At 42.0% G+C, this 27,182-nt stretch overlaps 1 protein-coding gene across 1 annotated transcript; it reads right to left on the bottom strand.

The window, feature by feature from the left end:
• Positions 1 to 402: 402 nt before the first annotated feature.
• LOC120721256 (transient receptor potential cation channel subfamily M member 1-like) lies at positions 403 to 21,457 on the bottom strand. The gene is made up of 27 exons (XM_040011455.1): positions 19,465 to 21,457; positions 18,125 to 18,317; positions 17,831 to 18,044; positions 17,594 to 17,718; positions 17,303 to 17,474; positions 16,511 to 16,685; positions 16,088 to 16,211; positions 13,674 to 13,746; positions 13,186 to 13,286; positions 12,841 to 13,005; positions 12,561 to 12,695; positions 11,036 to 11,086; positions 10,615 to 10,755; positions 10,475 to 10,504; positions 10,105 to 10,397; positions 9,692 to 9,920; positions 9,322 to 9,450; positions 9,156 to 9,251; positions 7,536 to 7,703; positions 6,446 to 6,697; positions 5,969 to 6,143; positions 5,602 to 5,622; positions 4,975 to 5,119; positions 3,589 to 3,794; positions 3,198 to 3,330; positions 2,604 to 2,980; positions 403 to 2,515 (listed from the first exon to the last, which is right to left on the bottom strand). Exons 1-27 carry the CDS (start codon positions 19,635 to 19,637, stop codon positions 1,923 to 1,925), a joined length of 4,689 nt encoding a protein of 1,562 aa, XP_039867389.1. The 5' UTR covers positions 19,638 to 21,457; the 3' UTR covers positions 403 to 1,922.
• Between the last annotated feature and the right edge of the window lie 5,725 nt (positions 21,458 to 27,182).

Genomic DNA, 27,182 nt, shown 5'->3' with positions numbered 1-27,182 from the left:
TCTGTAATCAATCGTCTGACTACTTTCCTGGGTGTTAGTCTATTTTTCTGTTCTTTACATCACTACCTCTTTCTCACGCTGTCAGCCTCAGCACCGTCATCATTAATCTAGTCAAATCATCTTCTTCTTGCCCACCTTCTTTGAGCCACTCTGCCTCCAATTCACGTAGTTTAAATCTGTGCTCTCCATCTGCAGGGGAGGGGTGGAGATGTGCGTTTAGATTGTGGTGTCAGGTGAGGCTGGCTCACAAACCTGACCCCAATCATCTGATCATGTCTCCCCACTTGAGTATGTCGCCGGGACCTGAAGAGAGAACCGCGCGTGGTGTGAAGCTGAAGGAGGGCAGCTTGAAAGCTCCTGCAGAAAGCGATCGAAATTTAAAAACAAACACCGAGTGTGTAACGCTGTGTGAATACGTCCTTTATTATCACATCCTCCTTTTTACACTCATGCAACCCACCCTCCTTCCCATCTCCACCAGACAGTCGCCTCAATCAGTCAGACCTCAGTCCTCATCTTCACCTCCGCCAGCATCCAGACTCCAGGGGCTCATGTCCTAAATCCTATCACTGCTGCGATTCCTTCATGCCATGATGGGTCATAGGAGTCAAATCACCAGATACATTAATTTCTCCTTCTCAATAAATCAAATTCTTACAAGTGATCTCGCCTTATTGAAATGCATATATGCATAATATGCTGGAGGAAATCCGTGCAGGCACAGAGATCTGATGTTCAAACCAGAACTCTTCTTCCTGTAAGGTGACAGGGCTAACCACTGCACCACTGTGCCACCCACAGGACATAATGCATATGTCACGTGGGTGACAACAGGAAGAAAAAAGTTAAGAATGTTCAGCATTTGTAAGGGTGATAAAATTGCCATGTAAAGCTGTTCATTCCACTCTCTCAGCAGTGCCTGTGGTGACCATGAAACATGAAGCAGTCTCCAGTCCAGAGCCGTACTGGGATAGAAGAAATGCTTTGACACAAAGTTCAAACTAAAGCATTTTCTTAAATTGTTCATTACTCAGTGAGAGGTGGTCAGGGATTAAATTAAACAATGTTACAAAACAGGTAAGATTCTTATGATAATGAAGGCAAACGATAAACAGTGAAAATTTCAAGTCTACAGCAAGATTTTATGTTAATTAATCTTATTATTCTAGACAGTTTTATATTTATTTTACTGCAGATTTAATGAAGCACTTTAGTGCATAGCAAGAAAGAACACACGTGGCTTCTGCATGAAACAAAAAATCAGTCAGGTTTCGTTGTGTTTTGGCTTCAGTCCTGCGAAAGTAGAAGATTTCGCTGTGCTGCTGAGTTTAAAGACAAATATGTTTTTAATGCAGACACAAAGAAAAGCACATGATCGTCTCATCATTGAGCTTCTCACTGAGGTAAGACTGTAATGTGTTTCCCTTAAAGTATGAGTTGCCATTGTGATATATGTTGTTGTGAATAAAACTGAATTCATTTCAAGGAAATTGTTCTAGTTTATAAAATATGATCAATACAAGAGTAAAAAAAGTAGTATTATTCAGGGAATGTTCATTGGCTAACGACATGTCAGTCACAAGCCCGTAGCCAATGAGCATGCGATCTCTTCAGTTTTCCTTTCTTGTGCTGCTGTCTGTCAAGATCGTGACAGAGAAAACGATCAGTTAGGTTAAGGATACTATGTTTGTTGTAACTGGTTACATTTACTGTTTCTTCTGGAATTTAACAAACAAAATGCAGGAGCTTTGTGTTGGGCAGGAGGGGGGGCTGCAGCTTCAGGTTTAGCAGTTATTATTGATTCAGGAATACTGAAGCATCATGTTTGCTTTATTCATCTCCCCTGAGTTCAGAGCAGGGTTCAGTCCTTCAGGATAAACAGTCGTCTGAAGAGTTCTTGGACCCGGTCCTTCCCCGTGTCCTCATGGCCCCCCACTGAACGCTGAAACCAGATCTTTGAAGCTGCTGGATGTACGTGGTGTTTCCTCGTCCTCCTTCTTCTTCTTCCTCATCTTTCTTGGGTTGGCATTGAGACTCTTGGAGCGCAGCGTTGGATACATCTGGTCCTCCCCTACCAGCAGCTCCTCCTCCTCCTCTGCATTATTATTCTGACCCTCCTGTTCATGGCTTTGCAGCTTGGTCTCATCTAGTTCCTCTTTGGATTCCTTGCTGGTCAACTCAGTGGCCCAATTCTGGTCCTGCTGGCCGGGGCTATAGATGATGTTGCTGACATACTTCTTGTTGGAGGATGGAGAGCTGCTGAGGGTTGGAGAGGATAAATACTGTGTGACCTTTGACCTCTCCAGAGGGAAGGACACAGCCGCCTCCAGTCGGCCCTTCTCTATGGGTTTATCTTTGTTAGTGTCAGCCGAGTCACGTTGAGGTGAAATGGAGCAGATCTTGGGGGATTTGATGTCTGGGTCACAGGGAGAGATCAGGATGTCCACGTTTGAAAGAGACTGAGTGTCCTTAAGTCCTTGTACCTCCAGAGCTGAGCAGAACTCTTTCAATTCACCTAAAAAGAGAAGTTCAAACAGAGGATAACGGTTTACCTTCATTCTTCTGATATAATGCGTCCAATAAAGACTCATCTCCTGTCCTACCTGTTTTGGTTCTTCCCTCGCTGTTCCCACCTTGCCTCTCTGGACTCTGCTGGACCCTCTTGTCGTTTCCCTCCATGTCTCCGAAAACCGACGTCCTGTCGTCGTGCTCCAGCTGGTATCTGTACAGACTGTACCCGTCAGCGCTGTTGATGCTGCCTTGGCGCAGCAGAGTGCCCGGCTCACACACGGACGATCCTCTGGAGTGCGTGCGGACGAGTTCAGCTCGGTCGACGCCCGCCAGCTTCTCCAGAGCGTTCATCATTCGGTTAGAGAACTCCTCCAGCTGAGCCAGGCGGAGGTCGACCGTCTGCAGGGATGCCTTCATCGAGTGTTCCCTTTCATTTACCTCCTCCAGACGCATGAACATGTTCTCCACCCTGAACACACGACATGAGTACTCAGGGCTGTGATGGCAACAAGTTGTAAGTTATGCTGTCTCACTTAAGTTTCAGTTGCCGGGTAAATCATTACATTTTTTTTTTTTTTTTTTCCACATTTATCATCATTTTAAGTTTTATTCAGTTCTTAACGTATGTATTTTTGATTCTGGCAGTTTTGGTCCTCCACAGATTGCACGCTGAGATGAACACGAACCTTTCAGACGTGACTCTTATTCGCTCGTTGTTAGACGACTGCTTCTCATCGTCCTTCTCTCTGAAGTATTCCTCCACACACTGTTCCTCAAACTCATGCAGACTCTTCAGCTCATCTGCATTCAGCACCAGCTCTGAGGGAACACAGCATTTTAAACTCGGCACACAAACACACGTGACTGCAATGTGTGCCTCAGACTGGTAGGGGTGGTTCTGATAGCTCGAGAAATACCAGGATTATGCTGTACTCATACTGAGCCTTTAACCTACTTTAGCTTCTGTTAGTGATGTGCTTAAACATATTACATTTTTAGATATCAGATATTGAAAAAAAACTGAACAGGATCCAGAGTTTAAGTTCAGGTTCTGATTATGGCGGTTTTCTGTCTTACGCAGTCGTCTTTCGCGGTCGTCGTACTCTCCACCCTCTGCTCTCCGTCTGCAGTGGCAGCACAGCCTCTTCAGTACAATGTAGATGTGGGGGAAGACGATTAGCGGCGGGGGCAAGATGGGGCGGTCATGGAAGGTCATGATCAGCTGATATCGCTGGAACTTCCACACCTGGTTAGAGATGGACTTCACCTCAAAAAAGGTGTTGCTGTGGAGGAAGTGGAGAAAATCTCTTAATTATCACTTTATCATTATATAATCAGGTTTTCAAAGTTCAAGGTGAAGTTATCAACTGGAACCGTGAGCTAACTAGAAAATGGTTTCTAGGTATTTTTCCTTCCCACCAGTTAATAGATTATGGTGACATCTACACAGGAAGTGACATTCCCAGCCCGGGCTATTGTTTTCAGTGCATCTCTACTGTACCTCTGTAGAGCAATTGAGGGGACACACTGCAGATCTAAGCAGTTTGTCCTCAGATGTTTCCCTGGATAGAAAATTTTCCAACAAAATGATTTCCTCTCAAGGTCTTGATATAGACACAGTATAGCACCAATAACATCAACTCATGTTCCTGCTGCCAGATGGATACTTTGTTTCTATTGATCACACAGCTCTTTGTATCAGAGCAGAGAAGCTAAAAGGTCAAAGTTCATTTAAAAGCTTTGTTAAATTGGAAGTGTGCAAAAGTCTGCTTGGGTCTGAGTGATGAAAAATTTGTCATCAATGGGGTGAACATGAGGCTCCTTTTGGATGTCAGCATGCTCTACAGTCTGTCGCGACACTAATGTTACAGAGTTTGAACTATAAGGGCACAAACAGTGTGTTCATCCTCCAGCTCCGAGCAAATAAGTGAGTATAAGGCCGGGATTATACATGCTTGTGGACATGAACAGCTGTGTACTTGGGCAGTCACCACTTGATAATGAACCTCACGTCACATACTAAGTATGTACGTACGGCAAAGTAAACACTGCCATAATCAGCAGCCAAATGGTTTTTAGGACACATACGGATCATTCTCAGTATTTTGTCCACATATTTTTCTGTTTTCCCCATTTCCCCTTTTTCGACACTGAAACTAAACTCAACTCTTCTTCACTGCATTTAACTTGAAAAATATGACAAGTGTTTTTAAAGTGGGTTTTGTCTGAGTCAGTGTCTGCAACCCCTAATTTCCTCGTCTGCAGTGCAAATGTCAAAGCTTAATTGACAGTTGTCTACACCTTACAAGGTGTGGATAAAGGCATGCCTGAGGCTGTCATGTGTAGCTCGGGTTACTAACGGATTTAAAATTAAATGTTGTTTCCTCTTTATGTTGTGACTTTTAAGCCACGACGGAACATATGTTACAGCTCGTGTCTGCAACGACTGCTCGGTGTACTGACTTGAAGACGGCAATGAGCAGGTTGACCAGAAGGATGTTGGCTACCAGCAGGTAACAAGCCATGATGGCGGGCGTGAGCCAGGCTCCAGGGATGCAGGGAGGAAGCTTCTTCCCATCTTCATCATATAAGTTTTCTCCACAAGGAGCTGAAACCCAAATACACACACACACACACACACACGCATAGACTTGCAGCACTCATTAAATCTGACATAAAGAGTAAACTATAACAATGCAAAAGACAACATCAGGCAACAGCATTTATGAGCAACTGAGCTTCTATGAGTGTTACCAAAGAAATTTTAAATAGGGTCTGTAACACCCACCCTCAGAACCTCCTTGTTTCATAGACAGCACTTATGAAATGACACATTTTTGTGAGGGTAGGTTAGTTATTTCAGCTGCTAAACTCATTTCAGCCTCTTCTGGTTCAATGAGACTGAACCGAAGGGAGTTAAAAGAAAATCAGTGAGTTTAAAAGCATAAATTCAACAAATGATGGTCAGTAGATAATACAACTGAGATTTCGCAACACTATGAGATTAGCCTTGTATGATCTCAAACGCATAGATGAGCACATTAACATTGACTGTTTGGTTTGAGTGGGTTAGTGCTTTTAGATGCTTACGGTTGATTTCCATCGCGTAAACTGTCCAGGAGCAGCGGAAGGAAAGAAGGAAGAAAAATAATCAGCTGAAAATCCTCAGAAAGTGAAGAAGACTTCATGTTGGAACCACTGAAGGAGATAATGTCTAACAAAGGAGAGGATGACAATCACAGTCACAATGAACACAACAAATCAACTGCAGGGGAAAAATTAAAATTCGTTTGTAGTATCCAAATCATTAATAAAAAGCATAAGTACAGTGAAAGTAAACACAGAGATCAATTGTTTTTGGAGGGAGAGGACAGCAGGGTGTGTGGAGGGAGGACGGGGTAAGGACAGCATGAGGACAGGGGACTAACAGCTGTCTTACTATGGATTCTAGTCTTACGGTCTATGGAGTCGGCAAACACCTCTCCGTAGATCATCCAGTAGGGCATGTAGAAGATGTTGCGGGCCAAACGCCACGTCGGCTCCTCATCTGGGTGGAGGATGGCCTGCCGAGCTACACCAAAACTCATCAGCACCACCAGCATGATAACCACGAAGTACAACATGTCGATCATCTGGAGACATGTGGGAACACGAGACATTTAACCCAATCAAAGTGGACTCTGTGAGGATATCAATATTATAGCACACGTATAAACAATAACCTGTGTGCACTGCTGATACCCCACATAAATCTGATAATACAGTGTACATGTAGCTGTGTACTGTGAGCTACCAGTACATCACAGTCCTTTTAAATGTAAGACTATGATTTCCTGGTGCCTTTACAAAAGGTTGTGTAACATTGCGTTGGCCTGACTGTAAGTGCGGTTTCCTGAATGAAAACATAAGAAGAAACCCACACCAGGGGTCCTACCATTTTGCCGATCATCATGACATAGGGCCCCAGGTATTTGTTTACTCCGAAGATGTCAAGAACTCGGATGTACCAGAAGATGATGTCGACGCAATAGATGACACGGCCATATCCCATGTAGGGCTCAGGCTCCAGCCGCAGCAGGAACCCAAAGATGAAGACCGAGATAGCCACCAGGTCTGTGATGTTCCAGTAGTCCTCCAACCACACGTTGATCTTCTGCTTCAGCTTCCCAGGCTCGGACATCAGGATCTGACCGAGCAAGTGTTTTCATCCAGGTCAGAAGAAAAGGTCAGAAGTTCATTTTTCAGAGACTGTAAACACGTTACTGTACAACCCGCTTGAACTGTAATGATTTGAAAAGTTTCCTAAAGTATCAATATTGCTAATGTAATTCAGTCTAATGCATTTCTAATGGAACAAAACAATTAAGGATCAAATGTTGTGTTAAAAGTGTAATTCAAGAAGAGACCCTTTAATATGAGATCACCTTTCAACCTGTCAACTCAGAGGATTAAACCTTTAGGTTCCGCCATTGAGCATAATTTCAGTTGCATTTGGTTACATTTTTTCATGTAGTTTCTTCAGTAAAGTGTAAAATTCTAATTAGGCAAAAATAAAACTTTCTTTTTCTGTTATTAGCTGTTCAGATCTCACCCTGCACCCCGATCAGATTTAATTTTGTCCTCACACCTACTGAGCTCATGCTAACTGTTACTGGCTGTTTTGTTTGTTTGTTTTTTTCAGGCACAAACTTTGCTTTGCCTTCAAAATTTTAATGACCTTCAGAGCAGAATCCAGAGTTCATAACAAGCTCACACTCAGTCTGAAAATGTAAAAAATAGGCTTGTCAGACAAGAGCAGTGTCTGTGTTATATAACACAGTACTGGCACACCAGTATAAATTGCAACTTGGAGCAGCAGAGATAATGTTGTTCTTGCACACCTCCACAGACTGGAAGAGAACTTGATGTGGATCGATTTAACCACCTGGGCCAGTTCTTGTGTAGTTAGGGACTGAAATCTGCTGCTGAGTGAGTGTCACAGAAGCAGGCGGGGGTTAAACAGCCAAGGTGTGTTTGACGTTCACCTGTCTGAATTTCTCCAGGCCCAGAGTGACGATGTAAGAGACGACGATCCACTCTTGCAAAGACGGCCACCGCTCCATCTTCACCAGGATTATGTAGTTATACAACATCAGATACACCAGGTATGAGATCTGGCATGGACAAAAAACACAAGGATCATAGAATCTAAAAGTAAAAATTCAGCTTCTGGATTTATGACGGACAGCTAGAATTGGGAACGTTTAGACTCTTAGACCTCTGAGTCTTGATGTGCCAATTTATTTAAGCACATAACATTGTCCTTCAGAGTTACGACTCCTGGGAGACCCGGGCAACCCTTGGATAGTAAGTTCATTAAAGCTCTGGGAAAGCGACTTAAAAAGTACCACTTTAAACCAGGAGGGCGGATTCCTTAAGTGTTCTGCATATGACCCAGAATTTTTCCTAGTAAGATCGCCTCCTCACACATTCAAAACATGGGCAACATAAGGTCTCACCACATACAGTACCTTTTGAACAATGGAAAACGTGATGAGTTTCCATGACCTTAAGAAAATTTTGTTGCAAAATCAAGATTTTTTTTGCATTTGCAACTGCGGGACTTCTGAATAAAAAGTAAAAAATCCCTCAGTTATCAACTGGGCATTAAGAGATTATAGAATATTCGAGACCGCGTATAGAGATGGACCATATTACAAAAATTTTTCCAAATTATAATATGTTCACTAATCAATCTACGGTTTGGTGCCGATACAAGATATGTTAAAGCAAGATGGGAACCAGAGAGAACCTCTCCCTAACAGGAGAGGAATGGGATGGGATCTTAGGCAGCAGTGGTCAGTAACAAGCTCCCCCTCATGGAGGGAATCAGTTGGAAGAAATGTAATTCTTCTTTTATTAACAGCTCGAAAATCCAATTCTTCTCAGACACAACATGCTGGAGGCCTTGTGGACCTGCCCAGCAACTTCATTTTCCGCATTTTTTGGAATGTCCCCATGTGGTTCCCTTTTGGAAGGAAATTACATAAGGTCATGGAAACAATATTCCAAAAGACAATACCATTTCATTTTGCATAGTACCTAGGCAAACTTAGGAGTCTTAATCTATGCAAACCGGATAAATATTTGTTCAAGTGTGCTGTCGGTAGCTTCCAAACAGGCCATACCTCGCCTTTGGCTTAAAGAGGATACTCCATTCTAGATGAATGGATTGATGTGATATATACATTTTGTTTGGAAAGAATAACTTTTAGGCGAAGTGGCCGGCGGATCATTTGACGAATATTGGTTTGAAATTCTGTAACAAATGGGGAGGCCCGATTTTGTATAATGTCAATTGTATTTCTGGTTTGTTTTGTTTTGTTTTTGTGTTTGTTTGGTTTTTTTGGTCCGTTTGTCTCTTTTGTTGTGTTTTGTTTTGCCTGCTTTCCCCCCACGTGGATCTAAGTGAATTTGTTGTCAGGTTTTTTTTTCTTGTATAACTAATGAAAACTAATAAAACATAAATTTAAAAAAAAAAAAAAAAAAAACATTGTCTGTTGCAGTTCTGTCAAACATGAAGTTTCAGGGAAAATATTCATAAATGTTCAGTCTTTTTATATCTACCAGATACTTATTTTTATTATCTGAACATGCCCTTTTGCTCTCCCGATAGGAACCCTCTTCCCGTGCTTCTTGTCACTCTCATTTTCTTCTTCATCTCCTTTCTTTGAAGTAGCATCAACATTAGATGCTGCATCCTGAAACAAAGTCTTAGTTACTCAAACAGCCTGATTTTATGCCGATGTTAACGACACGAGAGTTTTATACCTTGTTTGACTTCTTGTCATCTTTAGTTTTTCCATCATTGCTTCCTTTGGATGAATGATGAGGAGCTTCATCCCCAAGACGAAAGTCCAGGAGCAGGATGGCAGGAGGGAAAATAATCCCTAAAATGACCTGGAGACAGGGTGAGGAGGGGACAAAGGTCAAGCTTAACAGAATTATGTTAACATATAGATGCCTCTCCAGTACTGCTGGGATCCCTCAGGGTTCTATCCTTGGGCCTATTTAATTTAAAAATTATATTTTAACTTGTGAAGTTCTGAAAAGCAAACAAACTCTTAACCTTTTCTGTCTATCCAGTTTCTTTATTCTACCTTTTTCCTGAGAAAACCTTGCTGCTGTATTCTGCTGGTACCTTGAGGCTGTTGCTTTTGCCCATCCTCAGACAGCCCATCCACATGTCGGTCAGCAGCATCTGGCTGCAGGTGTGGGCAATGAAGTCTCTGTGTTTGGCAGCTACAGCCAGCTTCAGGCAGGTGGAGTTGCTCCAGTTCTTTAGCTCGTAAGTCAGAAGCTTCATGGCCACTTGCTCATCGTGTTTGTAGGATTGATCCAACAGCTCATAGGCCAGCTGACCAAAGTCCCTGCAAAGAAAAAGTCCAACACCCTCCTTAGGCTGCCTCACAGTGGATACTTTAAAGCTGGAAAACCAGCATGTGGCTTTAACAAACACAACTGAGAAGGTTTAAAAGATAACAAGGACCCATCATGTTCAGCTTCTATAAACAGAAGCTGGACACGATGTCCAGGATTGTGTGTGGGACTCACTTGGAGTTGTTCTCCAGGTCCTGGTAGATGTCATCCACCAGCTCGCTTTGGGAAGACTCGTGAGCCATGGCCTTGTAGAGCTTGCAGGCTACTAGAGCCTTTGCCATGGCCTCCTCCCCTCGCTGCCACAGGAACAATGCCATCTTTTGGCGCTTCATCAACACCGCCCACACCATCAGTTCATGGAAGGGGTATTGGAACCTGCTGACTTCAGGGTCATCTACATCAATGTCTACTTCCTCCTCCTTTTTCTTGTTCTTCTTTCCTTTCCCCTTTGGACGGGGTTCATCATCCTGCAGAAAGCAAGCAGGTCAGCAAGTCTTCCTCTCAGAGCAGATCACCTTTAGTTTTCAGATCTACATGTACATACCTCCATGCCAAGAAGCTTCAGTGCTTTGGGCTGTAAGACACAAGATGCAAGGTCATTTCTATCAGGAGGGTGAAGTGATGTGTAGCAGACTGAGCAGTGGTTGTTCAGAGTGACATCGCAGCTCCACCAACTTTACTCACTCTTTTGAGGCCATACAGGTTGTTATACAGAGTCCTGAAACTCTTCCTTGTGTACTTGCAGCGGTACGCTCCACCCATCAGGAACTCCAGGACCAGTCCAATATCGATCAGTGTGATCTGGTAATCTGGAGGAAGATTCCCCTGAAACACATGTCATTGGATGATGCATCTTTTCTTCAGTCATTCCTCATATTTTCTTTGATTTGCTAGTTTTCTTTCTGCAGATGCAGTGTAGAAGAGCCGATTTCCTTCAGTGAACAGGACACTTATACCTCGTTTTTAAAGGTCGTGAACATATTTTCTATGATGTGCAGCTGCGGTTCTGCCCTGGTACCTTCTGGGGACAAGCAGCCTGAGCTCAAAGCATATAGTGCAGTTTAAATATTTCATGAACTCGGTGAATCCAGGGCACGGTACTCACCTTTTTGACATCTCGGACCAAAAAGTGCAGAGTGTTGGCTGGTCCCAGTTTCTGCAGAAACCAACCACAAAACAAGGTGATGCAAATAAAAACAGTGGTGGCTTCTCTGCTTAATACAATTTATACAAATTAACAGATTCACTTAGAGACCAGAGGACGTGATGAGCGGGATGTACGCAGACAGCAGCAGAGAGCTGTTTTGTAATCTGACAATAATGTGGCTAAACCATTGTTTTAAGAGCTTTTATGTTTGTGGATCAGAGCTAGATTAGAGACAGCAGCAGTGATATAACAGAAGAAGGACATTAAGCTGCAGAGCAACGTGTCAGCGAGAGTAAAGTGGTTAGAGCAGAGCTTTTGTTTTGTTAACAGATGTCCAAATTTATTGAGATCAAACAAGCATGAAGGTATTATATTACAAGGGAAGAGTAACAAATGGTACCAAGTAAGAAAGTGGAGCATTTTCTGCCTGATGTATATGAGCAGTGTCCCTGAGAGAATTAAGATTTTTCAACGCATCATATAAAACCAAAACTTTTTTTTAAGGTTTCTGCTGATTCAAACAGTGCAGTTTAATCTTACTCTCATATTCAACAAACCAGCCCTCCCATCACGTTCATCAGTTCAGTGCTGACATACCATTTATTTGGATTGTGTAGCATCAGTGCTTGCTTGTTCTGCTTTGGTACACAGACTTTGTCTTTAATGCAGAACTGTGATGGTTGCTCCACATCCCCACTCTACTAAAACCCCCCAATAACTGATAATTAATGATCCCAGTAACCATTTATCATCGTTTCATTTTCACCCAGACCCATTCTGTGTTCTTTGGTTCAAAAACAAGGAAATTTCAAAGTGGCCCAAAACTTGTGAGTAGCACAGTACACAAAAATATATAACTTATAGTGTATTACAGGATCGGGACATGGACAAGCTTTTTGTCTTTCTATGTAAGTTTAACTGGTTCTATTTGTCTTTCTGTGGATTTCTGAGAATTCCCCATTTGAAGCTTTGCATTACTGCATCAATAACAAACAGGCAGACTGGGAAAAACATTTGAAAGGTGACATAACATGTATTACCAGCAGGGTGTGCTCAAGCTCCACTGCAGCTCAGTTCAATGCTCTTCCAGCCCCCATTGAAGATAAGATAAGATAAGATAACTCTTTATTGTATCTTGAATGAACCTGAGGTTTATGTGTGTGTTACCAGCCTGCTGTGAGCACCAAATAATCAGGGCTCTCACCCTGCTTCGTCTAACATCTTAATTCAGGATAATCACACCCAGTTTAACACCACCATAAATCGGTTACCCAGTTTCATTACCCCGTCATAAAATGATGCTTTGTACTGGGTTTAAAATGGGTTATTTCTTTCTGCTGCTGATGGATTTTTGTGCTGATTTCATTCAAGGTCATTTTTAATTTTCCTTTATTATATCATTCTTGCAAAGAGCACTTTTTTCGTTGTAAATCAACTATGACTCTGCACACGGGAGGTGTCATGGAGTAGGTCCTCCTCTCACCGTGTTGTACAGCTCCTCCAGACGGGGGATGGTGAGGAAGTGGTGGATGTTGACGCCGTTCTCAATCAGAAGTTTAACGAAGTCGACCCTGTCCAACACCAGAGCGTCCATCATGGCCTGTTCCAGTGAGTTCACCTGTCCCACACAAAAACACCATCATGACAATCACCCCCTGCCACCTGCTTCTGGATCACAGATTTGCCTCGATGTGTCAGTCACTGAGCGGATGCTGGTGGCGGCTATTCAAGATGATAACATCACTTTTAGTCCAGTCTCCTACCCAGTTGAGCAGCTCCAGTTTCCGAGGGTCCGTCTCTTCAGGAGGTTCAGGTTTGCTTTTTCCTCCTTTTCCCTTCTTCCCCCGGGGTTTCCCTTTAGCCCCTCCTGCTGATGGTCGCTGGGCTACCGGGCTCTTTGGACGGTCAGAAGGTGAAGTTCGCACAGGCTGAAACAGAAAGCAAACGCAAGTGGGGAATCAATAATCCACAAACACAGAAGTAAAAGACACCTAGGCTGAGGAAGCAGACAAATGGATGACACAACGCTGATGTCAAAGAAAAAAGTTTCTCTTGAAAGAAAAACAAAGTTTACAGAGTGACTGAAGCTGTTGTATCTGTGAACTCACAGGCCAGTGGAGTCCATACACAAAGATCTGACTGCGAGCAATGTCCACTCTGTTCCAGGCCAGAGCCAAGCTCAGCTGATCAGACGCAGATGCATTTGTACCTGAAACCAGGAAAAAAGATCTCACCCTCAGTTCCGTCCCTACACAGACATGTTTTTGGAATAAATATTAGAAATACGAATGTGTTGCTGTTACATTGACCAATTAAACCATGTGAAATCACTGCGACTCCATATGCTTGAAGAAATTATCTGTATTGCCAGCAACATGTGGCTTTCATGACACTCATTACACCAAATGTCCCAATTTAAGTGGAGAAAAGCATAATTTGCTTTGATGTACTCAGACCTATCAGAGAAATGATCCTGAACTGAAACGCAGGCCAACATTTCTCTTAGGCAGTCGCCTGTCTAAAATAGGATGTTACCTAACACAACAGCATTAACATTGTTGTGCGTTTCCTTCTTAAAACCCTTTCACACACCAACCTTTGAGCAGAGCTGTGAGGATGGACATCTCAATGTCCTGCTGTCCCTCTGAGCCCATCCTGAACACTGTAATCTACACAAACAACAAAGAAACAGCACAGTGAGCGACACAAACCACACCAGACACCCAGAGCCTGAGAGGCAAAGCTCAGGGCAGAGAACCGGTCCCATTATAGGTCATCCGTCTCAAATCAATGTGCATCTTCTGCTTTGCTGGCTCCAACTTACTCATAAATCTTATGGTGCAAAGCTTGGACACATATGGACTGATTACTGTGACAATTCAGCTTCATTTATCAAATGTTTTTCAAGATTCTTTCTTTGAGTCAACATAAATTAATTTAATGTCAGAAAGAATTGTGCATGCTTTATTTTGCATTTTATTTAGCATCAAATATTAGACAAGAGACCTTAATGTTTTCATAGTACTCATTCATTCACACAGTGACATTTTTAGCCTTTTTGAGATGTTCATGAAAAGTGGATCAGCTGATCATTTAAAGGATTCAAAAAGATCTTTAAAGGATTAAAAATATATGAAGCTAAAATTTCACAGGAATCATCATTTATCTTCAAACTATCTACAATAACATTTTTATGCAAATTGGAGACGATGAAGCAGGTCGTAAAAATGTGATTGAGATGGAATAAGGCATACGTAATCTGGTAAATCTGTACCTGTTATCTCTGAGCCTCCAAGGATCTATTTCCTTTGATCAGATATAAAAGTTGGATGCAGACATTAGATGTAAATGTGATGAAACTGTCAGAATTCCAGATCTAACAGACGTTGGTCTTGATTTATGCAGCAGACCAGGGTCTGAGCAGCTCTCCTGCAGAGGTGGTGTCCAATGCAGCAACCTGAACACAAATGTCTTGTGACATTTGCCAATAATGTTATTTTTATTTATTTTTAGATGCAGGCTGTATCACATTCAACTCTTAATCAACACTGATTGTGCATCTATTTTTTTATTTTATTTAAAAAGTCCTTTAATGAAAGAATAGGTCATCTGATGACGTCCTCTAATATATTCCAGCAGCATCAATCCAGCCTACTCATGAGGAACCCATTTGGTTTTTAAACCTTATCTGGCGATCTCAGCTAGACCATCGAGCGTCACTGAAAATGACATTGAAGGCTTCTCAGTGTGGTAAAATATGAAGGACCCTCAGTAAGTGTCAGTAAAGGATGAATCTGGAGTGAGAATCTGTTGTTTGGACACGTGCTGGAGGTTTTCAGATGCTTTGCACTGCTGGTTCTCTCCCCCGCCAATCCCATCTGTATTCTGTTGATTTGGTCTTTGTGCTCATTTACTAATTGATTTACATTCAAAAGGCAGTTTCTTCTCTGGAAGAGATTAATGGATAATGATATCCTCACTGGAAGTCAAAATCTGAACAAAGGCATTTTCACGTGTGTGACTTACATGAGCTTTATTTTCCTCATGTTTCTGACTCCAGGTCATGTCTGCAGACGAACATGTGAACCTGCAGCCAAGCAATTTTAATCTGACAGCAGATCAGTTTAAGTGAATTGATGTTCAGATTTTTACATTTATGGGCAGCCTGCTGTTGCAGCTGTTCTCTGGAAGAAGCAGAGGATTGTGGGATTAAATAAATGGTGGAGGGTCACAGAACAATCTCCACTAAGTGCTGCAGTGTCAGTTCAAAGGGAAACCCTTCATTGTGCAAATGTCACAGTGAACAGGTTTGTATAACATGAATTTGTAATCTGCAGAAACGGTGCCCAACCAGTAGTGTAGGTTAGCTTAGCACAGTTACATGTGAGGTTTAAAAGAACTTAAACCATTTTTAAATTGGAGGAAGTGTACAGAACTGAGCTTATGTCATTGCAATCTTCCGAAGTGTTTGCCCAGTGCTGGTTCAGAGACTTAAGCCATTGTTCTCAAATTGGCACCAACACTTGTGCACCCTGGCATGTAAGGTAGCTCCCCCGGATTGCCTTCGCTCATCAGGCCTCTACATGGCTTTAATTCTTTTGCAGGGTTGGACTGTTACAGGACACCCTGCCCTACACAGTACAAAAATAAATAAAGCATAGCCAAGACGAAGGAAAAATATAAAATAAAATCTGGCGCAGACCCGTTAAATTTTGAGAAAAGCTGATGCGTTTCATTGTGAACTCAAATCACAGTTTGACATTCGGTTGTTGTCAATAGTAAGTCTGCAGCATATTCATGCACTCCTGACCCGCTCAGATCCAGGCAGGGATTATTTCGTCCCCAACAGTAACACAGTGTATGAAGGCAGCAGGGCTGGTTTGTGATAAATGACAGAGACGAGATGGGGATGGAGATCAGGTTTATTAATGAACTGATGAGGACATACGTGACAGACAAATGCAGTTATGGAAAAAAAAACAACTTAATTTCAATTTGCCCCCAACCTACCAGAGCTCTCTTCTTCATGCACTCCATCACCATGAGGAAGATCTGCTGTGCCTGGCTGCGGCTGTAGTTGAAGGTCTTCTGGATGGTGACCAGCAACTGGTCTTTGACACTCTCACTAACCAACCTGTGCAGGAGAAACATCCAGGTAGCCACATTAACATTAAACTGAGGAACGCAGAGGGGGTATAACGATAAAGATATTCCCATATTAAAACTGGAATACTATGAGCGTCTCACATGATCTGATAAATTGATCAGTAATTGTGTATTTTAGAAGCAAATGTGATTTTCTACATGACATTGAAGTTAATGGCTATTAACTTCAATCTGTCGATGAAAATCCTCAGTGATTGTATCAATACCATAACTGCCACCAGGTGTGATGGTCTAGTTAAGCCTGGCTTTTACATTCGTTCAGCTCACCCATCTTCCTCGCAGTATCTGTGAGCAAACGAAAGGATGTCTGAAGCTCGACCACTGCCATCACAGACCACCACTGGGACAGGGGGCTCCTCCTTCAAGCTCTCCAGTGTGATTGAGATAACATTTGGACCACCTTCTACGATTAGACAGACCACTGGGACCCCCTGACCAAGACCTGAAACCACCATACACACAAATGTATAAACTAAACAAGTTCTAAGGCTAACTTCTATCAGCACCTGCAATTCAAATTAATGACCTTCAGCATCCAATGATTAGCTTCACTTGCACCAATTTGGTTTTCCTTTTCTGAAGTGTCACTCATTCACACAGAGTGCTGTGCAGCTTTAGCATTGCTGAGCCACCCACCAGAAAACTGCTCTCTCATGTATGGTCTTCCACCTTTATGCAGGACCACGTACCCAAACCCAGCACCCCTTTCACTCTGGAACTGCTTTCTAGCCATGCATTGTGCTCAAACTAAAAATGGTTTGTTAAAGACAACATTTCTGCCACAAGTAGTGTGAAACAGCCGCCTCACTTAGACTTACCTGACTCGATACAGTTAAGGTTAGAAAAGAAAAAAGGTCTTGATTTTCTGGTCATTTATGGTGGCCTCATGAAGTGAGAGGTGACAGCTGAGCTCCCCTTTGCTGTCCCTGCCTTACAGACAGCTCCAGGCATAGGATGACAAAGGGAAACCCACAGGTCACACAGATTGATGGACTGATAAGCTTCAGACTGACACTAAAAGCAATTGTGCATTTTGGGTAGGTCACATGTTTGACTCACGTGTGTTGATTTTCTGCAGAGAGATATGTTTCTCCAGCTGCCGGCGGAGGCGAACCTCAGCGCCGTACTTTCCACACGTCCCGTTATCAGCAAGGATAAAGTGGGAGTGGCTGCTGTTCAGGACTGACAGCTTGCTGAGCGGGTTGGACATTGTCTGATAAGGCCGGGTCACCTAAAACATGAAACCCCATGTTTCACCCAAGTGAGGAACAGCACATTCTGCTGCCAGGTGTTTTACTACATAAATATCTGCAAACACTGTCGGCTTAGACTCCGTCTGGTTTGTCTTACATCTCTCCCAATCAGGTCTTCTTTGTTCTCCACAATCCCCCATGGTGCAATCCCGATAGCACAAACTTTCCCTCTGGACTTTGAAGAATGGTCTTTCAGAGCGTCGCCAACATGGCGGATAACTCCTGGGGGGAAAAAAATAAATTAAAAAAGTCATGATATACAAAATGACTTATTTTGATGTCAAAGAACAGCAATGGCATCAAGTCATCTTTGCATAAAGAATGAAGGCTGTACCTGTACTGACTCCTCCAGTGAAGATCCAGGCTCCAGTGGTGACAGCAGCTTTGATCAGCCCTTTACCAAAGACCTGCTTCAGCTTGGGAGGCAGGTCAAAGTTCTGGAGGCCTCCATGAACAGAGATGAGTAGTGTGGGAAGCTCCAGCTGCCAGTCCTTCACCATCAGGTGGAGCAGGGAATCTGGTTTGGAGTCAAAGGAGACCCTGATGTACTGCAGGAGGAGGAAGAGGTGTCAGTGCTAGAACGCTACAGAAGCAGTGAAGCTGGCGTGTCACTCCTCAGGCACACTACCATGGCCTTGTTGACATGTCCTCCTCCCTGAAACTCCAGCACCCCGTAGGCATCAGTGGGGGAGACCTGGGTGTGTTTGAGGGCACTCCATCTCTCCGTAGATTGGACTTCCAGCTGGACCAGTGGGGCCCCGTCCTCTTTGGCCCCCAGAGGGATGGCGGTGTGCTGTGCCACCAGCTGACCACAGCTGCACCTGAACAAAAACAGAGCAGTACAAACAGGTTACAGGCACTGATGTTCATTTACCGCCTCACTGTGTAAGGTAACTGTTGCACTGAGCAGAGGGGGAACTGTCGTTTCTACTATAATATGACGAGATGAGAAACTATCATTTCCACTTTAACCATTTTTGCTTTTATAGGATATCAACTCTGCAGACAGGCTTTCATTAAATTGCAGGAACTGAATGTTTTATGCAACATTACTGCCAATAAAATTTCTGAACCTGAAGTTAAAGACTAATAGTACAGATTCTCCAAGAATTCTTCATAGCAGCAGAACTCACATTATAAACCGGTGGTCAACTTGTTTTTACCATCAAGCTCGTCTCGTTTGTCATTTAACAGACATGAGGTCATATGACTAAAGCACATAATCAACAGCGAGTGACCAGTCACATTACACTGAACGAAGCGATCAGTGTAGAAGAGAAGCACATAGAAAGATTCCAGTCACTGGAAAGCTTTTTGGCTCCTCTGGAACTTGAGTTGCTTGTAACAAAAACAAGTTAGAAAGCCGCACTCATGGCCTCAAGTACGACACAATTACAACACTCAGGCAGACGGGAGCGATTCCAGAAAATCAGCCTTAATTTACATTACACTCAAAAACCCGAACACCAACGAGCACAAGCTCAGAGCCCAGAACACACAGAGGCTAAGGTGAAAGGACTGGTCTGTTTATACAGATGAGCTCATCAGGGAAGTGGAGACAGCTTGGGGAAAAGGGACACAGGTGAAGACAATAAGGACAATCATTAAGGATTAGCTCAAAGACACAAAAGAAACAACAAAGGAAAAAGGAAATAAACTAAACACAAAGGCAAGAAAACAGAGGCTGGAACAATAGACCAAAACACAAAAAATACAAAGAGCTAACTCAAATATCAAACTCCAAAAATGAAAATGAGGGTTAAAAAAGTATAAAAGAAAAGAAATAACACAACAAACCCCAGAGGAAGCTGTAATTATAGCTGCATGAGGAGGACCAGCTGATAAAGATCACTTGAAAGTGACTGAACGCAGCTCGTCTCCTCGTTCATAATCATTCTGTCCGGTGAGAGAAATTAAAAAGAAGAGAAAATTCTCTCTCTGAGGTTCTGCACTCGATTGTGTCGTTACCTGCTGGCGTCTTTGCTGGGAATGATCTGGATACATTCCCTCTTCTGGAAGGTTCTGTCGATCCAAGCTCTCTGGATCTGAAAATATGTGATTACGAAGAAACATGAGGATGACTCTGCTTCTCCTTCTTCACAGTAACAAAGTAACAGGTTAACTGTCATCAAGGAAAACATGAAACCGAGTGTCCGAGAAACACCTGCTTCCTTTCATCTTCAAAGGAACTTTAATTATTAATTTATCAAATTAAACTTCACTCATCCAACACAGTGATGTTTTTAATTTAAGGACTATATTTTCACATCATCTGCACAAAGAAGGTAACAAAAGGCAAAGAGACGGAATCATTGTTTTGTCAGTTTGATCATAGAAAATGATTTATTCCACTTTTCCTGCTGTTAATAATAAATAAATAAATAACTCTTTGGTGGTGTATCCTAAGGTGGATATTATGGATTAAATATGTCTCACATCAGCAAGATTACAAGATAAACTTAGTCGTGGATCAGAGTAAGTTTTTATAATAAAAACAAAAACTTTATGCAGTCACTAATATAGAAAACTATAAACAGGAAGTCAGCTGAGCGTGTCGGTGCTCTCTGTGGTTCATTCTTGTTCCTGTGTTCAGCTGCAGAATGACTCAAATGAAACACCAAACTGCTCATGTCTGAATATATCTGGCTAATTTCTGGGAGAGTGGAGCTTTCCATTTCTTTATGCACCCAATCCTCTTACCCTCCGTCCTAATCCTGGAGCTGCACAGAAAAACACACGGAACTCCCCTTTAAAGCTCTATTTCCTGTGTGTTTAAATCCAAACAGCACCAATGACTGGTTGTTATTGTGTGTCTGCACTTTGTAAAATTCCTGCACTCTGGATGATGGAGGATTAACGTCCGAACGGCACATGAGCCTCAGCGTTATTGTCTATTTCACGTGAGCAATAACCCTCCACCATCATCATCATCATTATCTTTCCCTCCCCATCCTCCTGACAGCTGAGGAAGAAGAGGAAGAGAATCAGGTAAATTCAGTGATTCATCAGGCAGCAAACGTTCTGTAGAGAAGGAAACCAAAGTTACTGTTCTGGGTTTAACTTTAAACGAAACAAAGACGTGTCAGAGGAAATACTTCAGATGTGAAGAAGTCACAAATAAAGGGCATGATTTTCACATCAGGATGTGTGTGAGAATTCAAATGTAGCCCTCAGTACAAATCCGCCTGATAACCAGTAAGGTCAACATTAGAAATTAGAAAATAACTTTCTAATGTATGCTGCTTTATGTGTGCTTGAGCCAGGCAGTGCCCACACCTGCAGCAAACTGAGTGTTTCCAGTAGTAAAAATGCTTTTCAGAGAGCTCCATGTGGGAAAAGTTGACTTTGTTCCCATCAGGATTCTCCCCAAATTGTCCAGTTTCCTGTGTGACAACAGCTAGAGGGAGAAATGTTTAAATGAAAGTGGGTGAGCCATTGCCTCTAGCTAGGATTCTGCAGTTGTTTCAGCCTGCAGAATAAAAACCCAGGAACAGAACCAATCCCAAAAAGTTCTGTTCATTTGGACGTAATGATTCAGTGGGAGAAACGTTTCCTCACTTATCCAAGTGTCAGCTGACTGCAGGTTTCCCCAACCTTATGAACAGTACCTTTGCACAATGACTGAAGCCAGCACCACTAACGATGGACTGCAACTGATTCGTGACAACTGTCTGATTTTGTTTTTTCAAACCCAGAAAGCAGCTCGAAATTATCTAGTGGCAATGAAGGATGTCAACCTCGAGAATAGCCCAATTTTATGGTGGACAAAATCTTGCTTCTTGTTCGTTTCTCTTCAGTTTTTTCAGTGTGTCGAGGTCGTAAACACATTGACAGGGATAAACCTAAAAAAGTACTTTTTAGACATTTTTTAAAATTAATCTTTGAACAGATAAAATAGATTTGTTGTAGATTCGCTCTATTTCTATCCACTGTGAATATCATTCTTACAGAATCTTTCAGAAACCAACAAACCTCTCAGACGCTTCATGTTCAGATCGGGTGAAGAAGAGTCAGAAGTCTGTGTGGACACCAGCAGCAGCCTGCACATCTACTCCAACGTCCAAACATCTCACTCAGTACTGAACCTGAAGTGAACTGCAGACCCAGCAGCTCTGTGAGCTCCCACTGGCTTCCAGCTCCGCGAGGACCCTGTGAGGACTGGTTCTGGGTGCAGCTCAGCAGATAAGAAAGGAGTTGACTTTATGCAGCTGAGCAAGTTCATGTGACAAGCATGTGAGGCAGCAGGGCTCTTTGTTCGACCTGGTCTCATGACTCCAGGCCGAGGTAATCCTTCTGGGAGTCTCATGACCCATCAAGCTTCAACACAAGAGCATTTTCATGAGCTGCTGGGACCAGACTCAATAAATCTGCTTTTCCATCCCCCCCAAATCCCCCAAAAACACAACCGCCCAAAACCTCCCAAACCCTGATCCTCCATGTGCTCAGCTTTAAACTGAAACCTGTTGAACCTGCTCCCCCTCAAGATTTCGGTTTGTCTTCATGGAAACTGAGTCCATCTTCTTTGGTTTGAATCGTTTTGCTTCTTTACTCCAGTTTTTACATTTGGTTGCTTTTCCATCTCAGAGAGGAATTCTGTGCTCTTTTCTTCACTACGGTCACCTCCACACAGGAGTTTAGAAATGCAGAGCCCACTTTAATTCAGGACGGCCTCACCTGTGGACCAACCAGACTTTCTAACATTTTATCATGGCACGAAAAGCACCGCTGATATAACTGCATCTGGATTCTGGGAAACACTCGTGAAAACAAAGTCTGCCTGCACAACAGACCGAACACACATTCAGTTCATATGACAGTTTAATCGATCAGAACATGTACTTTTACTTCTGATACTGTAAGTAATACTGATGGACCTCTTCACAGGGATTTTTATTGCAGTACTTATACTTGAAAATTTAGTGGAGTATTTGTACCGTTCTTCTGTGCAATAATATTCTGCTAAAGTACTTTTAAAGTGAATAAAATAAAATCAAGGAGTGTTTTCTCAACGAAAACAGAAAAAAGGAAGGACTCAGCAACAATGCACAGGGTGTGTGAGAGAGGCCTGGAGATTTGGATTATCAGGGGTTTAAATGAGATTAATGCTGTTCAGAGGAACTACTTGTTTGCATAATGAGATGTTGTATTATGCTCTATTTTATTTCATTCAGAGACAGGAAGTGGACCGCAGCTCTGAACCAATCAGAGAATAACAAGGTAGGAATAAACAGCAAATCTCTTCAGTCGGCACAACAGCAGCACAAATGCATTGATGGGGAGGAATCAGCAAAAATCAAACACTTATTCTCTTTGTTTTTGAACAGATTTAGTGCATGTCACATACGTAGTACCAACACCAGTTGGGGTTGTACAACAATCCCTGGTGGTCTCTAGTTTGCACGTGTGTTTCCATGTGAACTGGAGCCTATTTCAATTTATTTCTATAAATATTGTATGAAAACATATTAAAAATATATACTGATGATAATTCGTTCAACGGTGAAAGCAATATTTAGGAAACTGATAAACCTGTGCCAGAAGTAAATGTGTAAAGTTCTTCTTTTGGACTTGCATCAACACTTAACTGAGGTTCATCAGGGCAGTTGTTACACAATCTTTCTGACAGACACACAAACAGCAACAAAAATATTTCTGTAATATCTCAAAAAGTAGCATCAAAAAGCTAAAATAAAAACCTCAATGAAAAAATGCTGGAAGAATTTAAAAAGAAAAGAAAAGAAAAATCAAGCATTTGTGCCAAAAAAACAAAACAAAACAAAAAAACCCTGCAGTTCCCACGATCGCCACGGGCTTCCGTTTTTTTAAAATGTCCAACTTTACAGCAGAAATTTAAAAAATAATGTTTAAAGCCTGCGATGTGAAACAGTTTTGGGTTCTCTTTATATAATACCTACTTCGTATTTCAGTTGCATTAAGGCTCAAAATTGGCATTATTAAGTCTGAGCTGGATGCTTTTAAAGGTGGTTTTAGCTGAAATGTTTAATTGGTTGCCACTAATTTGATTTACTGAATTGGGTCACATGCAGGTTTAGGGGAGACCGGGGATAGTTGTAACATTTTTGACATTTCTGTCTGTAAATTGGAGCTCTTTTAAGGTAGTGGATTCAAAATGTAATGCAAAGTATTTACATGTCTCTGCTATTAAATAGTGCAGCTATTTTCTCTGCAGCACAATTACCCATTGCATGGTGTGGTCTCAAACACAAAGAGTGAAATGTTACAATTAACCCCATAGTCTGGGTTAGTTGTAACATATCCTGGGGTGAAATGTAACACAATGAAATAAGGGTACTAACAAAACATTAACATGTAATCTTTGTTTATTCAACACATGAATGCACTTAGAGCCATTTATGTAGCTGTGTGTGTGTGTGTGTGTGTGACAGAATGCAGAAATCTAACTTTTGAACATATTCCAACCCCCCAAAAAAGACAAGTTATGGAATTTCCTGCAACTGAATATTTCATTAATTTTGGTTGGTCTTCCTTGAGTTTGGCCTCATTGGCTCAGTGGGCATTATAACCTACAACTCTTGCACCAATTTTGAACATAACAATGAAGCTGAAAAAATGTAGTTGTTCACCAGCATCGCAATTCCATTACTTTTTATCCTGGCTTACCTTGGTGTGGTTTGCAAAGTGCTTCAGAAAGATGAGGAAATCTGTTTCTTGCACCCATCCTGATTTATTTCCACTACCAGTACTTCCTACTGGTCCATCTCTGACACAGTGGTCTGCATAATGTATGTGTGGGAACACAAACAGGCATTAACCGCATATACAAATGCGACCAGTGAACCTCTCTCTGCTGATGTCCTTGCCCCAACTTGTTTAATATAAGTTAAAGTAATAGTGTGGTAAGTTGTAACATTTGCATTATTGTTACAACTAACCCAGACTGTTGCTGTTACAACTGACCCAGACTCCTATAGCCATGAACTAGCTAACATTACAGCCAACGGCTAAAACATTAGCAGTAAAGACCTACACAGAATATATCCCCATAGACATACAAATAACATAATTTAAGTTTGATGAGTTTAACTGCAAAGCAGATAATGCTATTAGAAATTGAAATAAAGTAAGAAAAACTTACTTTTTGGCATACAAATTACTTTTTTTCGTGTTAAATTGTCTGTGTTTGATGAAATGTGCTGATTTTTCACATGTGATAGCAGAACTGAGTTGGGCATGCACAGGATGAGTCACATCATTTGAAACTTAGCCCTGATTGGAGAAATTGGAAGTGTTACAACTATCCCCGGTCTCCCCTACTATGATGACGCCATTGAAAGTTTTCATACAATTATGAATCCATTTTATTAATTTTATCAAACTCATTTTATATATGAGTATAATCTGTGTTAAACATCACAGATTAATGTGCAGTTAATTTAATACAATTAACTGCACATTAATAGGCAATCCAAAAATTCTTTGCTCCAGTTTGGGAGAAGGATATTCTAGGATTTTTTTCTAATTTAATTCTTATGTTGTTCTATGAATGAATGTTCTTTCTGCCTTTCTGGCACTTTATCTTACAAAAGGCTTTGTGCAATCCTTTTCTTCCTATAGGAAAAGTGTCTGTCTTAGTTTTTATAAACAAGTATAACCCTCGATGACATTCAGTCAATTTAATTTGTTCCTTTTCTTCATAACATCTAAAAACTTTTCACAATATGAAACGTTTTTTCCCCATTTTTGTCATTTATCAAATTAACGGGAAACTGATTAACTGAGGAGATACAGGTGAAGCCTGCGTCTGACAGAAAGGATCTGGTTCGAGTGTTAAGACGAGCGTGTTACTCATCTGTGCGACGTTGGCGTACCTGTTTTATTAATTAGACCCTTTGCTGTTCGCACTTTAATGTGTCTGATTTCACAGTCACATGTTTTCCAGGGAAAATAAACAGATGATTGTGTTCATTGAGCAAAATCACATGAAGCCAATGAACCGTGAAGTGAGCGGGCCACATGATCTGAGGAGGAAGAGGAGGGGAGAAGGGCATGAGTAGGTCACATGGTCTGAGAGAAGGTGCTGCTGCTTCCTCCCTGAACCTAAAAACAAAAATCTGATTTCTTTGTTTTGTTCAGATATTTGTCTTTTTGTTTTTTTAATGCTACTAAAAGTGAAGTTGCAGTAGCACTTTATTTAAACCAGTTTAACTGTCCTCTAACTGACCTCCAAACCCAGCTTCCTGTTCTGACCCTGGGGGGGCTTTGCACTGTTACAACCCTCGCTCATAAAAGAGTGCAAAGAGTGATTTCTGTGTTCATGCTGTTGTTGATTGGCTGTCTCCCTGTGGATTCAGTGTCTGCAGATAATTTTCTGTGGAGTTTTTCAAACATTTCTCAGAACAAAACCTCGGAGTCAGATGGAGGCGGCGGTGGTGATGATGATCAGAACAAAGATAAAGACGACAAATAAGAAAATGTAAGACTGAAAGAAAAATGATTAAATCAGCACAATGGCACCAGTGAGAGAAAACCGCAAACCACAAACAAGGACCAAACCAGCACGAGGAGGCCTTCAGATATTCAGTGAGTGTTTTCAGAACTGCAAATGAGTTTCAGAACGTTTGCTGAAAAACACTGACACCAAAAAAAAAATCAAACAGGCTTCACAGAGTTCATCTTAACATCTTAACTGAGAGACCAGGAAACGTTTCTCCAAGAGCTCACTCTGGTTCACACCCACCGGCTAATTTTAACTTACACTCAAAACATCTGTAAGAGGCAGCATTATGCTAAACAATCTCAAGGGGAATGATTGCAGGACATTCAAGTTCTGAGAGTTAAGGTAAGTCTGAGGTGCAGGGGTGGAGCCAAATAGTGGCCAGGTGGGTCCAGTGACAGAACAGAAGTCTTGCAGCATGCATGCATCTGATAGAAGGCTGTGCATGTGTACAGCTGATGTTACCTGCAGTGACTACTAAAGAGCTTTTTCTCTTAATGCTTGTTTAACCACCTGCTTTAATTGCAGTTATGGATGAGCTTCTTTAACAGTTCAAAAAGAGGAACTATAGGTAACATTTCAGGTACTTTTTGACCATTTGATGCTGTAAGTAACGATCTCATCCTGGCCACCGCAGTAAATATTGCCACCTTCCCAGGTGAGTTTTCCATCCTACCTTCTGCGATGCAGAGGACGCGCTGCGTTTTATGGATGAGCGTTTGAAAGATCCATCAGTTCCTCTCCTCCCTCTGCTGTCCATGTTGGTAAAGTTTAGCTTTCCTCCACCTTCATCGTCCCATCTCCCCTTCTGTACGCGTGTCCTCTGTCTCTTCTCTGTCTCCCGTGTCCTCCTGTGGTCGTCGCAATCCCGTCCTCAGTCTCTGATGCTTTCATCTCTGGGTGGGGTGTGGTGGGTGGAGACCCCATCCTGTCTCTCCATGTGTAATCAGGATTAGTGGATGCTACAGACGGCCAAGGGTGGTGCTCTACGAGGGATGCAGATTTAATAAATGATGATTGGAGGTAAATCTACTTTAAACCTTGCCTAACTCAGTGCAGACAGGATAAAGTTCTGTCTTTTATTCTTTCATAAAACTGAAGTACCACTCCAACATATTTGGATGTGCAGCTCCACCTCAGCACTTTTCACTGCTGTGAAATCTTAAATGAGAGTGAGTTGGGTCAGATTCCCCACTGCTGTTTGCATTGA

The sequence above is a fragment of the Simochromis diagramma genome, unplaced genomic scaffold (assembly GCF_900408965.1).
Source record: "Simochromis diagramma unplaced genomic scaffold, fSimDia1.1 OVJJ01000603.1, whole genome shotgun sequence".
Classification (NCBI taxonomy): Eukaryota; Metazoa; Chordata; class Actinopteri; order Cichliformes; family Cichlidae; genus Simochromis; species Simochromis diagramma.
The sequence above is the reverse complement of the archived record's forward strand: the minus strand, read 5'-3'. Positions and strand labels throughout refer to the sequence as shown.